Genomic DNA, 12,478 nt, shown 5'->3' with positions numbered 1-12,478 from the left:
GGGCCCCACCGTCAGGCCCCCCCCCCCCCCCCACAGCTTCCCTTCATTCCCTAGTCCTGGTGGGGCTCTTGCCTGTTTCAGGATGTTCTCAATGAGGCTAATCAGAAGGGGACTCGTCTTGGCATGGAACTTGTCATCCCCTGAAGAGGGGGAAAGGGAAGAATGCCAGGCTCAGAGCTCAGCCCCAAGAGCAGGGTGTACCTGAGGGGCCAGGTGGTGCTATCGCCTCGGCTTACCCAGCACTGCGTTGTCCAGGCTCACATAGACCACAGCTTTGAGGTGCAGCACACTGAGGTAGCCCTGGGGAAAGTGGAGAGTGAGGAGTAGGAACATACACCTCTCCCCAGTGCCTGCCTTCCTGCCCAGGCCCCCATCACCTCCAGCCACTCCATGGAGCCCACACTCCCAAAGTCGCCTCCATCCCAGCTGATGAAGAGAAGACTTCTGCGGGGTCGGAAGCCTGGGGACACAGAGGGGAAGGTGGATGGACTCTGTCCTAGTCCCTGGGCCTCTCCTTGCCTCTACTCCAACCCTTAGCCCAGGGCATCTCACCCTGGGTCTGCCCAGACTCAACTAATAGTGAAACAGATGGCTTTGCATGTGGTATCTCTTGTTTAATCTTCACTCGGATCCATGGTCTAGAATTACTTTCATTTTTATCTTTTTTCTCATTTCCAGAGGGCTTCTGTGTGCTCACCAGAGAGATGATGGAAAGAAAGTAACCCTGATGGGGCAGCTGCAATACCTTCTCTTCCATTTCTCTATCCTACTGGGATTTGGGGCAACCATGCACACATGCTCAGCATGAGTTTCAAGCCATGAGGGCTAGGTCAGACAAGAACCATGGTCAGTCATGTGGGATCCCGCTCCCTTAACTGCTAGGCTTCAGGGCCAGCCCAACTACTTTAATTTTTGGATGAGGAAATAAAAGTGACATAACTTGCCCAGCGCCAGGAGGTGGAGGAGCCAGGTTTGGGGCCCAGATCTGAGTGACCCCTCACCAGTTTGTGTCCCTGACTGCCTCCCCACCCCAGTTCTGGCTCAGACCACAGCTTCAACCCCGCTGGGCCCAGGCCCAGGCCCAGGCCCTGAGCTTACCATTGGTCACCATGGAGGAAAAGGTCCGCACCAGCTCCAGCAATATGGCAGTCCCCACGGCAGACTTGGCTGCTCCTGGGCCCCATGCATCTCTCTGGGCCCCGATGACAACATAGTGATCTGGGGAGGAGATGTGTAGGGTATACCTCTTAAACTGACAGTACCCAAAGTCTGCTACCCCAGCCCTGCAATCCTCACTGTCCACAAAGAGAGTGCTCTTCTCCCCTTGATCCTCCCTAGATGGCCTACTCCTTTAGTATGGCACCCAGGGTCATTCTGGACTTTATTCCCTCATAGGTCAGCCATGTCCCACTGGTCACCCAGTCCTGATAGGTTTTCCATTTAAATCTCTCTCCAGCTCCCCCTCACTGTCTCACCCCTCCCTGCCCTCGACATTCTCATCTAAGCCTCACCCACAGGTCTCCCTGTGCCTCTCCCTATGCGCTTATCTGGGCATTTGTCAGTACCACACTCTTCCCGAAGTCCTCTCATGTCCCGCTCTCTAATTCTTTGATTCCTCATTGCCAGTCACATCTAGTTATGCTTGAAAGGGTCATCAGTCTAGTCTGACCTCTCTTTCAGGCTTGACTCTCTGTTACAATGTTGTCCAATTTATGATTGCTCACCCTTCTGGTGCTGGACAACTTACTAGGGTGCAACGCTGTTCCTTCCATCCTTGGACAGGCTGGAGCATGCGGTCCCTTCACTGTCACCCCTATTCGTTCCAGTTCAGCCTGAAGTTGCCAGCCTCCCTCCCCTGGTACCCTTCCTGTCTCCTCTCTGAGAGCCTTCTGTACCAGCCCCATTTCTGGCCAGGGTTATGAGCAGAGGCTCCCCTCCAGCAAGTTGTGGGTGATGCTGAGCAAGCAAGCACACCTGGCTCTGAGAAGCCCTCGATGCAGCCGAAGATGTTGCTGATGGGGGTGGAGACTCTGTGGTTGTTGACCTGAAGGTGCAGGCCTGGCCCAGGGCCCAGGTAATAAGGGGAGTCTGGGAGATGCCCCTGCCATTCCTGGGGGGCCACAGGACCTTTGAGCTTCCTGAAGAGGAGTAAGGCAGAAAAGGTTAAAAGTGGCAGAGGTCCACACTACAGAAGAGCCCAATGCCTTTCTCTCTCTCCTAAGACCTGCCTTGGATAGCTGTGCAAGTTGTGTCCTGCTCAGGCGTGCCCAGCAGAGGTGGCTGTGAAATCCAACTAGAACTCCAATCACTGAGCAGTGAGCGCTGGAAAGAGGCAGAGTCTGCCCAGAAGAAAGGACACCCTATGGACTAACTGTGCAGTCTCCCTCTCTATGCCTCCTCCTCTCTCAGTCCCCCACATGCCCCTCACCTCAGCAGGCAGGAGGCAATGTCTGCACTGATGGGCTGGGCTGGAATGCTGGGCAGGCCTGAGGATTCAACTGGAGGGAACTGGGTTTGATTGAAGGAAGGGAAGCCAGGCGTATAGGGGTCCCCAGTTCCCAGGTGTACCTGTGGAGAAAGGAGTGCCCATGAAACTGTGGGCTAGGCTTCCAGAAATAGTGTACCATCCCATTCCCAGCAAGGAGGTAAAGAAGACACTGCTGGCCTCCTTCAGACTCACGTGTCCATACACCGCCCGGTGGCTGGACAAGCCTGCTTTGTGTGGATCCTGGGAGAAGTCTGCTGGGTCAGGGTATATGAGCACTCCTAGGGCCCCAAAGTCCTGGGCACTGGCTACCTGGGGGAAGGAGGTGGCTACAGGACTCCTCCCAAGAGAATGATTCATAAGGAGGAGGGAGGAAAAGTGAAATGGTAAGCTTTTGACCTGTGACTGTCCATCCTGCAGAGAGGCTGGGTGTGGGGACCAGCTGGCCCTTGCCCTAGCGCCCTCAGGCAGCACTTTGGCAGTCCTCAGACCCCACTGCCAGCCTCCCAGTGTTTCTGTTCCCTACCCTAGTTGATTTCCTACCAACATCCCCCCCATCCACTTGATTCTTTTCTTTCTCCCTCTGACAGCTTTCTAGACGCTTCCCAGTGGGCAGCCCAACCCCCCATGCCGCATCCTTCCCAGATCCAGGAACCCTCACCTTCTGAGCAAAATTTGTCACCCCCACGCGCACCAGCAGGAGGCGGCCAGCCGGTTCCACACCCCTGGCCCGTAGGTTCTGCAGGTCCTCAGGTCGCCCGTAGTGGGCGTACACCAGCTCGCCCTGGGGACGCGGAGGAGGGTGAGGTGTGCTTGAGGAGGAAGGTGAGGAGTGCCCTCGGAGAACCTCCGCGCCACTCTGCGACCCAGGGAAGAGCGCGCGCTGGTCCCCTCCTAGGTGGGCGAAGGCGCTTACCGTGGCGTTGCCGGTGGCGCTGAAGGGACAGTAGGCGTCGGGGTCCTCCAGTGGCAACTGCTCCCCTGGCCTCCCAGTCTCATCGACCCAGTGCAGGGTATTGGGGCGAGTCCTGAGGAGTGCGGGTGGTGAGGGCCTCTGCTGGAGGCCCTTCGCGTGCCCCGCCCCCATGCACTCACGGGTCCGGGAACTGCAGCCCCACGTAGTGCGTGTCGGTCCACACGTGGTCCAGCTTGTGGCGGGAGAGCGCCGCGCGGACGTCCTGAGCCAGGGCGCCCATCCCGGCGGAGCCGGCTACTCGGTCCCGAAGGCTGGTTTGTCTGAGTGGGGAGAGCTGGGATTGGGCCCAGAACGGAGAGGGTAGGGGGGAAGGGGGAATGACCCAGGGTGTGGGCAGCAGGCTCCTAAATTTGGGGGAACCGCCCTCCTTTCCAACCGGTTCTTTCCCATCACCACCGAGAGTTTGTCTCCAGGGCCACCTCCGCTTAAAACCATAGCCTCCTGGGACCAGTAGATGGCGTAGGGGTTACATGGCTGGACTCCCACATTGCTGACCCGGGTCTGAGTCCTGGACCTGGTGGCTTGAGACTCAGGCCCAGCACGTTTCCGTGTGTGTCCAAGATCCGGGAGGAGAAGGGATTACCTCATGGCCATCCCCCCTGGGAGGTGAGTTCCCACTTTCCCTTTCACTGTCTCACAGAGAGGGACAGAGTGCGCGTGCTCTAAGGCAAAAACCTTAAAAAAAAAAAAAAAAAAAAAAAAATTCTTAGGAAGCTGGACTCCCACATGGCTGATCACTGTTGGAGTCCTGGATCTAGCGGCTTGCTTTTTCCCTTTCCCTCTCTGCCCCTCTCTCACACACACTCTGTCCTCTCTGGTCAAATTAAAATAAATAAATAAAGTTAAATTATTTTTTTAAAAAAACTTCCTCTAGCTAGGGATCATCTGCCATCCCTTGGGTTCTTTCTGGCTCAGGCTAGACTCACCAGTCCCTCTACTAACCCCTACACACGCTACAGACACGCACGTACACACATGTACACAGGCCTGTTTTTTGCCCCAGACACAAGAATGCTTTTCTTCCAAAGAACTAACTGGGCAGAGGTGGCAGACACCACCCCCACCTCCCCTGTGCTCTACCTGGGCCTCATGGAGACACTTGGCATCAAGGTTCCTGGTAGAAATGTTGGATCACTTGTCTCTTCAGAGACCTCACTCAGTCTTCATAGTCAACATCCAAGGAGCAAGCAGATTGTCCCCCAGACTCCCTGTTCTCCATCCTACCTCTGCCACGGGCTGGCTGCCCTTGTCATCGGGCCCCATCTGTGCCCTGTCCAAGGCAAACAAACTCCCCTCCCCACTCATTGTCACAGAAGACCCCCTTCTATGTCTTGTTTTAGCAGAAGCCTGGCCCTCCAAGCCTAGGGAACTTGAAAGAGAAGGTGGCTCAAGTTCTTCTCCCTGCGCCCTGGGCTTGGAGCTGAGGTGTGCTTCTGGCTCTGTCTAGTTTTTCAAATGTTGACCATTTTGCCCCAAGTGAAACTCTCTTCCTCAGAATTCCATGCCACCCAGCCTTTTCCCCCCTTCCCCCAACTGCTGTTACTGTCTAATTAACACCCTTGTCCATTTTCATTGAGGACTTCAGCATCTGATTAATGTTTTTTCTTTTCCACACCTTGGTCTGCTATGCATCTACATTACTGCAAAATCCACATGGATGAGGGACCTTAGTCACAGTTCCCACAAGACTACTGCAATCCATGGTCAGTGCCGTGTCTCTCCCTCCCATCTGGTCTGCATCCGGGAGCTCAAGTGTTTATAACTGCACGCGATCAATATAGTGGTGAACACTGCGAAGGCCTGTGCAGCGGCAAGGAACAATGAACTAGATGCATATACTGCAATACAGACCTTTGAAACAGTGTGCTAAGTAAAGTTACCTAACTTGAAACACACTAGAGACTGGGCAGGGTCAGCAGTAATGCAACTGAACTCACATAGGAAGGTCCCAGGTTCATGTCCTGAGACCTCCCTGTGTATAGCAGGCATACATGAATGTGCCCAAGATCTAGTCTGCATAAGACTGGGAGTGGATTATGGTGGAAAGGTCTTGTTGGGGGTGCTTGTCTTTATCTCTCTCTTATAGAAGAAATAAATAAACTTAAATGATGCACACACAGAGACAGATAAATCAAAATAGTAGGTCTCGGAGTGTTTTGTTTATTTGTTTGTTTTGGCCAGAGGGCACATGCACTAGCTGAAGAGAGAGAAAGAGGAGAGGAACTGAGAACACGCGACATGGAATTGGTCGTGCTGCAATCCTTCCTCCTGAATTTCTCCCTCCTTTGAGGATTTTAGGTGTATTTTTCAAGCTACCAGTCTGGGACTCAGACTTCACAGTTGACCATATGGGATCCAGCCATCTTAACCACCTGGCTACAGACTGGTCCATTTTTTTTTCCTTCTTTATATTTTTCCATGTTGTTTAAATTTTAACATAATAAAAACATAGAATTTTATATAATCATTACTGTTTTTTTGTTATTGCATGTGTGCCCTCTCCAGAGAGAAATGGAGCAAGAGAAGAAAACACCCGCAATGGAACGTGGCCACACCACAATCCCTACACCTCCATTTCTCCATCCTGTCAGTATTTGGGGCACATATCCATGTGCTCATGTGTGTTTCTCTCCTTGGAGAGGATTTTGCTATAGGGTATGTGCGCTTGCCAGAGAGACAGAGAGAGATCGAGAGACAGAAAGCGAGAAATCACCCCCCCCGGGAGGGTGGTCATGCCACAGTTCTTTCTCTGTTCTCCTCCCAGGATGTTGCGCACACACGCACACGCACCTGTAATGAGTTTGAAGCCACTGGGTCCAGCACTCGCACCACAGTCGGCCATGTGGGAGTCCACTGACGTAACTGATACGTCATTTGCTGGCTCCATTGGTGTATTTTTCAAGTTGTCCTATCCAGGATTCAAACCATGGTCAGTTATATGAGATCCACTACCTTAAACCACTTAGCCGTGAAGCCAGCCCAAACATGACTTTGTTTTTGTTTTTCTTTTTTTGGAGAGGTTTTTGCTACAGGGTGCGTGTACTTGCCAGAAAGACAGAGACAGAGAGATAGAAAGTGAGAAATCACCCCCCAGGGGGGATGGCCATGCCGCAATCCCTTCTCCTCCATTTTCCTCTCAGGATCTTGGGTATGCATGCACACGCACCCAATGTGAGTTTAAGCTACCAGGTCTGGGACTCGAACCGTGGTTGACAACATAGGAGTCCAGTGACATAGCCATTATGCTAACTGCTGGTCCCAACATGACTTTGTTTTTAAAGAATTATTTTTTATTGAACTTTATTTTATTTATTTATTTTAATTTAACCAGAACCAGAGAGGGACAGAGAGAGAGAGAGAGAGAGAGAGAGAGAGAAAAGTAAAGTAAGCCACCAGATCTGGGACTTGGACAGTGGCTGGCCATGGGGAATCCAGTGCTTCAACCCCTATGCCATCTGCTGCCCCTAAAGTGTGGGTTTCTTAACAAGAGAAAAACCCTCAAAGCAATTAGAGACTTCAGATAAACAGCAAATGATATGAAAAGTCATGGATCAGGAAGAAAGCACACTAAAATGTGGCATGATTTTGAGCAGTCGACAGTTGAAATGAATGAGCACTTTTAGTTGGTTTGGGCTGATATAACAAAATACCATAAATTGGATAGCTTAAACCAGGAATTTATTTCTCACAGTCTTTGAGGCTGGGCAGTCTCAGATCAAGGTGCCAGCAACTCTGATGACGGCTGGTGTCCTGGTTCATAGACGGCTGCCCTTCTGCTGGGTCCTCACATAGTGAAAGGAGTAAAGGGTCTCTCTGAGTTCTCTGTGTAAGAGTAATAATCTTGGGACCCGCAGATGGCGTCATGTTTACATTGCTGGACTTCTATGTAGTTGACTGTGGTTCAAGTCCCAGACCCGGTGGCTTAAACTCATGCTGGGCACATGTGCCTGCGTGCCCAGGATACTGAGAGGAGAATGAAGGAGAAGGGAATGCAGTGTGGCTATCCCCCCTGGGAAGTGATTTCTTGCTTTCTGTTTCTCTGTCTCTCTCTGTCTTTCTGGTGAGTGCACATGCCCTATAGCAAAAATCTCTCAAAAAAAAAAAAAAAAAAAGAGAGAGAGAGAGAGAGAGAGAGAAACTCACACCGGCATATGTGCATGCATGTCCAAGATCCCAAGAGGAGAATGGAGGAGAAGGGACTGTGGCGTGGCCATACCCCCGGGGGGTGATTTCTCTTTTTCTGTCTGTCTCTCTCTTTCTGGTGAGCACACCGGCCCTATAGCAAAAAAACTCTCAAAAACAAAAAACAAACAAAAAAAACCAATTACCTATACGAGGACCAGCAGGTGGCTTGGTGGTTAGGGTGCTGGACACTCCCATGTGGCTGACCATGATTTGAGTCCCAGACCTGGACTGCCACGTAGCTTGCTTTCCCACTTTCCCTCTCTCTTTCTAGTTAAATTAAAATAAATGAATGGATAAATAATATTAAATAAATAATTTTTTTAAAGTTACATATACATATAAAACATCATATAGATGTCAAAGCCAATGCATATTTAAAGAATATATCAAACACGATAGACTAGACAAGGTACTCATGGGGGAAGGGAGAGGCACTCAGAGATGAGAAAGGGAAAGTAGGAAGGTCCTTTTGCCAACAAATGAGGACACAGAACTATGGTCTCAGTGGTATGATCAATCCCTTCTTTGCACTCAAGCTTTAAAAAAATCCCTCCCCTGGGGCCAGCAGGTATATTAGTGATTAAGGTGCTAGATTCCCACATGGTTAACTGTGGTTCAAGTCCCAGACCCGGCAGCTTGAAACTCATGCTAAATGCATTTACATGCATGCCCAAAATCCTGAGAGGAGAATAGAGGAGAAGGGATTGCAGTGTGGCCATCTCCTGGGGGGTGATTTCTCACTTTCTGTCTCTCTGTCTCTCCAGCAAGCACATGCACTCAGTAGCAAAACTTTCTCAAACAAACAAACAAACAACCCCTCCCTTCCACATTTGATCTTGATACTCTATTGTTCGAAACTCTTTTGTTCTCTTTCTTCTTAGAATGAAACCCAAAGCAGTAAACCAGTAAGGCCCTTTAGGGCCTGAGGCTTGTTGACTTCAACAGCCACATTGACCATCTTCCCCTTCTTCCAATAGGCCACCACCTTCTGACTTCAGGCCCCCAGATGTGCTGTATTCTGGTCTGTTTGGGTCTCTGCTAGATCACTACCAGTTGCTTAGCTTAGTATTTGTCACATAGTAGGTGCTCAAAATTATTTGTTGGGTAAATGAAAGAATGAATGACCTCATCTATGTCACCTCTAATCCAGCCACCCACTTCCCTGACCACACACTGGATCTTGTTGCTATCCGGATCTCAACCTTTGGAATAGTTAGCCATTGAAGAGTTACTGAATACTCACTATGTACAAGGTTCCCGAAGCCCACTTTCTAACCAGGCCTTTTCAGGGTTCCAATTTGCTCCCTTGTCCTCACTGTATTTGCTATGTTCAACTCCGCTGAGAACTCCAGGTTGACCAGTTTCTCTAATCTATCAGTTCCTTCTTGGTTTCCCTTCCCTCCTCATTCACCCTAGAAGCCATGGGTCAGCTCATTGCTTTACCCTCAATCCCCAACCACCCCAAGCACTTTCCTCTCTCCTCCCTGCCCTGTGACAATAACCTGTCAAAGCATTCACCTGCTGGAACCAGCAGATGGTGTAATGGTTACGTCTGTGGACTCCCATGACTGGTTCGGGTCCTGCACCTGGCTACTTGAAACTCACACTGTATGCCTAAGATCCCGAAAGGAGAAGGGAGAAGGGATTGCGGCATGGTCATCCCCTCTGGGGTGTCTCTCTGATGAATGCACGTGCCCTATAGCAAAAATATCTCTAAAAAAAAAAAAAGCACCCACTTACTTAGCCTGCTGTACCCAGATGATGACCAAGTACTGCTCAAGAAAATAAAAAGCCCCAATGTTGATGACAGATTTGATTTGAGGTCTTTCAGCATAGAAAAAAGACACTTTGATCAAGTTTCCAGCAGTGTGTTAAAAGAGTAATAACACACATTGACTAAGTTTAACATTGAACTCCTGAAGACAAGGAAATCTATTCATACAAATTACTACGTGAACATTAAAGAAGAAAAACTGTGTGGTTAGCTCAGTACATTCTGGAAAAATATTTGAAAAAAAAGTTCCATATTTTTTCTTCCTTTCCTGACCATAAAAAGTCTCAGTGGGCTAGAAATAGAAGGAAACTTCCCTGATTCAGATGTTTTCTGTATTCATGATAAAGTGCATGAGTGTATGTGAGGATGGAAAAGAGGGAGCTGAGCGCTCTGAGACTAGTCTAGCTGTAATTGCTTTCCTCCAGTTCTCCAGCCCATTGGATCTTGGGCACTGAAGCAACTACCCAGCATGTTTCAGCCTGTCTGGGCTGGGGATTGGAACCTCAGTCACCAAATATAAGATCTTGCTTCGGGACCAGCAGTTAGCGTAATGGCTATGTCGCTGGACTCCCATGTAATCAACCGCAGTTTGCGTCCCGTACCCAGTGGCTTAAAACTCATGCCAGGCACGTGTGCGTGCATGCCCAAGATCCTGAGAGGAGAATGGAAGAGAAGGGATTGTGGCGTGGCCACCCCCCTGGGGGGTGATTTCTCGCTTTCTGTCTCTATGTCTCTCTCTGTCTCTCAGGCGAGAGCACGTGCCCTATAGCAAAAACCTCTGGCAAGCGCACGTGCCCTTTAGCGAAAAACCTCTCCAAAAAACAAAAAAAAAAGATCTTGCTTCTGTGTAGCTCATAATGGCTATACTACTGAGCTAGTCCTCTAATTCAGTTTTTAAAAGCTGCAGTAGTAGGAGGCGCCATGGTGGTTAAGGCACTGGATTCCCATATGGTCAGCCGGGGTTGAAAATCACACCAGGCCCATGTACATGTGTGTGCATGCCCAAAATCCCAGGAGGAGAATGGAGAAGAGATTGTGGCATGGTCATCACCCCTAGGGTTGATTTTTCACTTTTTGTCTCTAGCAAATGCATGTGCCCTATGACAAAAACCCGTTTAAAAACAAGACAAAACAAAACAAAACAAAACAAAAACTGCAGTAACTAGGCACAGTGGCATGTGCAAGTAATCCCAGCACCTAGGGAGGGTGAGGCAGGAAAACCTTGGGTTCAAGTCTAGCCTCAGGAACAAGACACATCTCTAAAACAACAAAACCTGCAGCAAAGATCATGCTCAATGACAGAGTATTATAAGATGCTACTATTTAAGTCAGTAAATAGGGAAGGCTACCTAAATTCACGTCCTCTCTAATATTCTAGGGAGTGAAAAATAAATATAAATAAATAAATAAATAAATAAATAAATAAATAAATAAAACATAAATAAGCATTAGAAATAATCATCTACTTAGAAAACCCAGGAGCACTCACTGAAAAAGTACTCCTATTTCCGACCCAAACTAAGGTGATGGGTGACCTGACTTCTCTGGACCTCTCTGAGCAGTTCCTTCCAAACCAGGAAAGGCGATAATGGCAGGGCACGGGCCTGTAGCTGGCACTTGTAGGAGTCTGTGCACACATTACATTTGCTTGCTTGATTTCCTGATTCTCTAAAACACCCCTTTTCAGAGCTTCCCACTGCCACAGGGCAAATTCAGGCTTCTGAGCATAGCATTCAAGACTTTTCTGATTGTTTTTCAGAGAAAGATTGGCCTGCCTTGTGTCAACGCCTGACACCTCTGTTCTCAGGCAGCTAGTCCACTCATCTCCCACATAGGCCACCTCACAACCTGCGTCCCTGGAGTCTCAGCTCTGGTTACTGCCACCTGACCCAGAGCTGCTGATCAGGGAGCACAGGGATGCAGGTGGAAGGGCTCAGGAGGCGGATCCAGACATCAGGGTCCTGCGTGAGCGGGAAGAAGGTGTCCCAGTCTGAGCAAGGGAGGGAAGGACATTTGAGGGCCAGGCAGGGGCAAGGTAATCCTTACCTGATAATGTCTTCCAGGCACCCCTCCCCCAGGAACCGCAGGAACATGGCCTGGAGGTCCGTCCAGTACAACGTGCCCTTGTGGGAGTCCAGGCCCGGCTCATCGTTGGTGTCCTCATTGACCACCAACACGGAGTCCCCACATGCCTGACAGGACCCTCGGAAGGCCACATATCCCAGAAGGAAGGCTAGAGGGTGGCAAGATGGAGATTCCCCTGTGGTCCCTTCTGGACTCGGAAATCTCCCCCAGCCAGGCCCTTCTCTGCGGGGGAAGTGCCTCTCACCCCCAGTGAAGATCAGTAGAGCCATCAGGACCAAGTAGGGGGCAGCCCTTCGTCCTGCTGCTGCCCAGGGTATGACATTTTGCTGGCCTGGTCTAGAGCCCAGGGACTCAGGACCTTTCAGCTCCATGGGGCAGAAGTGGGCTGGGGGTTCGGCCCCCTCCTCCCAGTCTTCCTCTTCCTCCTCCAGGCGCCCCTGCTGGGTGCCTTCCACACGCTTGTAGATGGTCTGAGAGGGTCGTGGGGACAGCTGTTGCTGTGGGGGGCAGGGTGGGCATGAGACTGGGAGAAGAGAATTGGAGGATGGAGAGAGATCTGGCAATAATGGGGTCAGTGACTTTGGGGTGCAAAATGAGTGTTGGGGGGAAAGGTGATGGGGTGAGGGAGAAGCAGGCAGGAGGGGAAAGGCAGAAGTGAGAAGGGGAGGGGCTAGGACTCTGACCAGGAAGGGTCAGCCTTAGGGTTTGAGGAGGGGTTTGAGGGACCTAGAGAGAAAGCCTACGGTGTCCCCTAGCCCCACTGATCTTACCGCTCTCTGGAGTAGACCCCAAAGCCGCTCCATGCTTGTGCCCCTCCGGAACCCTGCAGGCTGCCCCCCCCCCCCGATAAACCGTTTGTGGGAGCCCCAGGAGGGCCCCTTATCAGTCCTGGCAGGCAGCCTGAGCTCAGGCAGTTCCTCACCCCTCCCCACAAGGGTGGGAGCACAGTCCTGGCCTTAGTTCATACTTGTAG

General features: G+C 50.6%; 1 protein-coding gene across 2 annotated transcripts in view; it reads right to left on the bottom strand.

Annotated features, from left to right (window-relative positions):
- TFR2 (transferrin receptor 2) overlaps positions 1-12,478 on the bottom strand; it is a 21,838-nt gene that overhangs the window by 5,612 nt on the left and 3,748 nt on the right. The window contains exons 2-14 of one of the 2 annotated variants that reach the window (XM_006155695.3): positions 12,276-12,335; positions 11,750-12,002; positions 11,467-11,653; positions 3,581-3,721; positions 3,402-3,513; positions 3,147-3,269; positions 2,681-2,797; positions 2,429-2,568; positions 1,975-2,138; positions 1,099-1,218; positions 378-460; positions 237-300; positions 73-140 (exon numbers count right to left, since the gene is read on the bottom strand). In XM_006155695.3, coding sequence (XP_006155757.1) covers positions 73-140; positions 237-300; positions 378-460; positions 1,099-1,218; positions 1,975-2,138; positions 2,429-2,568; positions 2,681-2,797; positions 3,147-3,269; positions 3,402-3,513; positions 3,581-3,721; positions 11,467-11,653; positions 11,750-12,002; positions 12,276-12,308 — 1,605 coding nt within the window. In that variant the 5' untranslated portion in view covers positions 12,309-12,335. The remainder of the gene's footprint in view (positions 1-72; positions 141-236; positions 301-377; positions 461-1,098; positions 1,219-1,974; positions 2,139-2,428; positions 2,569-2,680; positions 2,798-3,146; positions 3,270-3,401; positions 3,514-3,580; positions 3,722-11,466; positions 11,654-11,749; positions 12,003-12,275; positions 12,336-12,478) is intronic. The other variant, XM_027774661.1, reaches the window with a different exon arrangement.

The sequence above is a fragment of the Tupaia chinensis genome, unplaced genomic scaffold (assembly GCF_000334495.1).
Source record: "Tupaia chinensis unplaced genomic scaffold, TupChi_1.0 Scaffold000465_1, whole genome shotgun sequence".
In the NCBI taxonomy this organism is placed as follows: Eukaryota; Metazoa; Chordata; class Mammalia; order Scandentia; family Tupaiidae; genus Tupaia; species Tupaia belangeri.
Note: the sequence above shows the minus strand (reverse complement) of the source record. Positions and strands in the feature narration are given on the sequence as shown.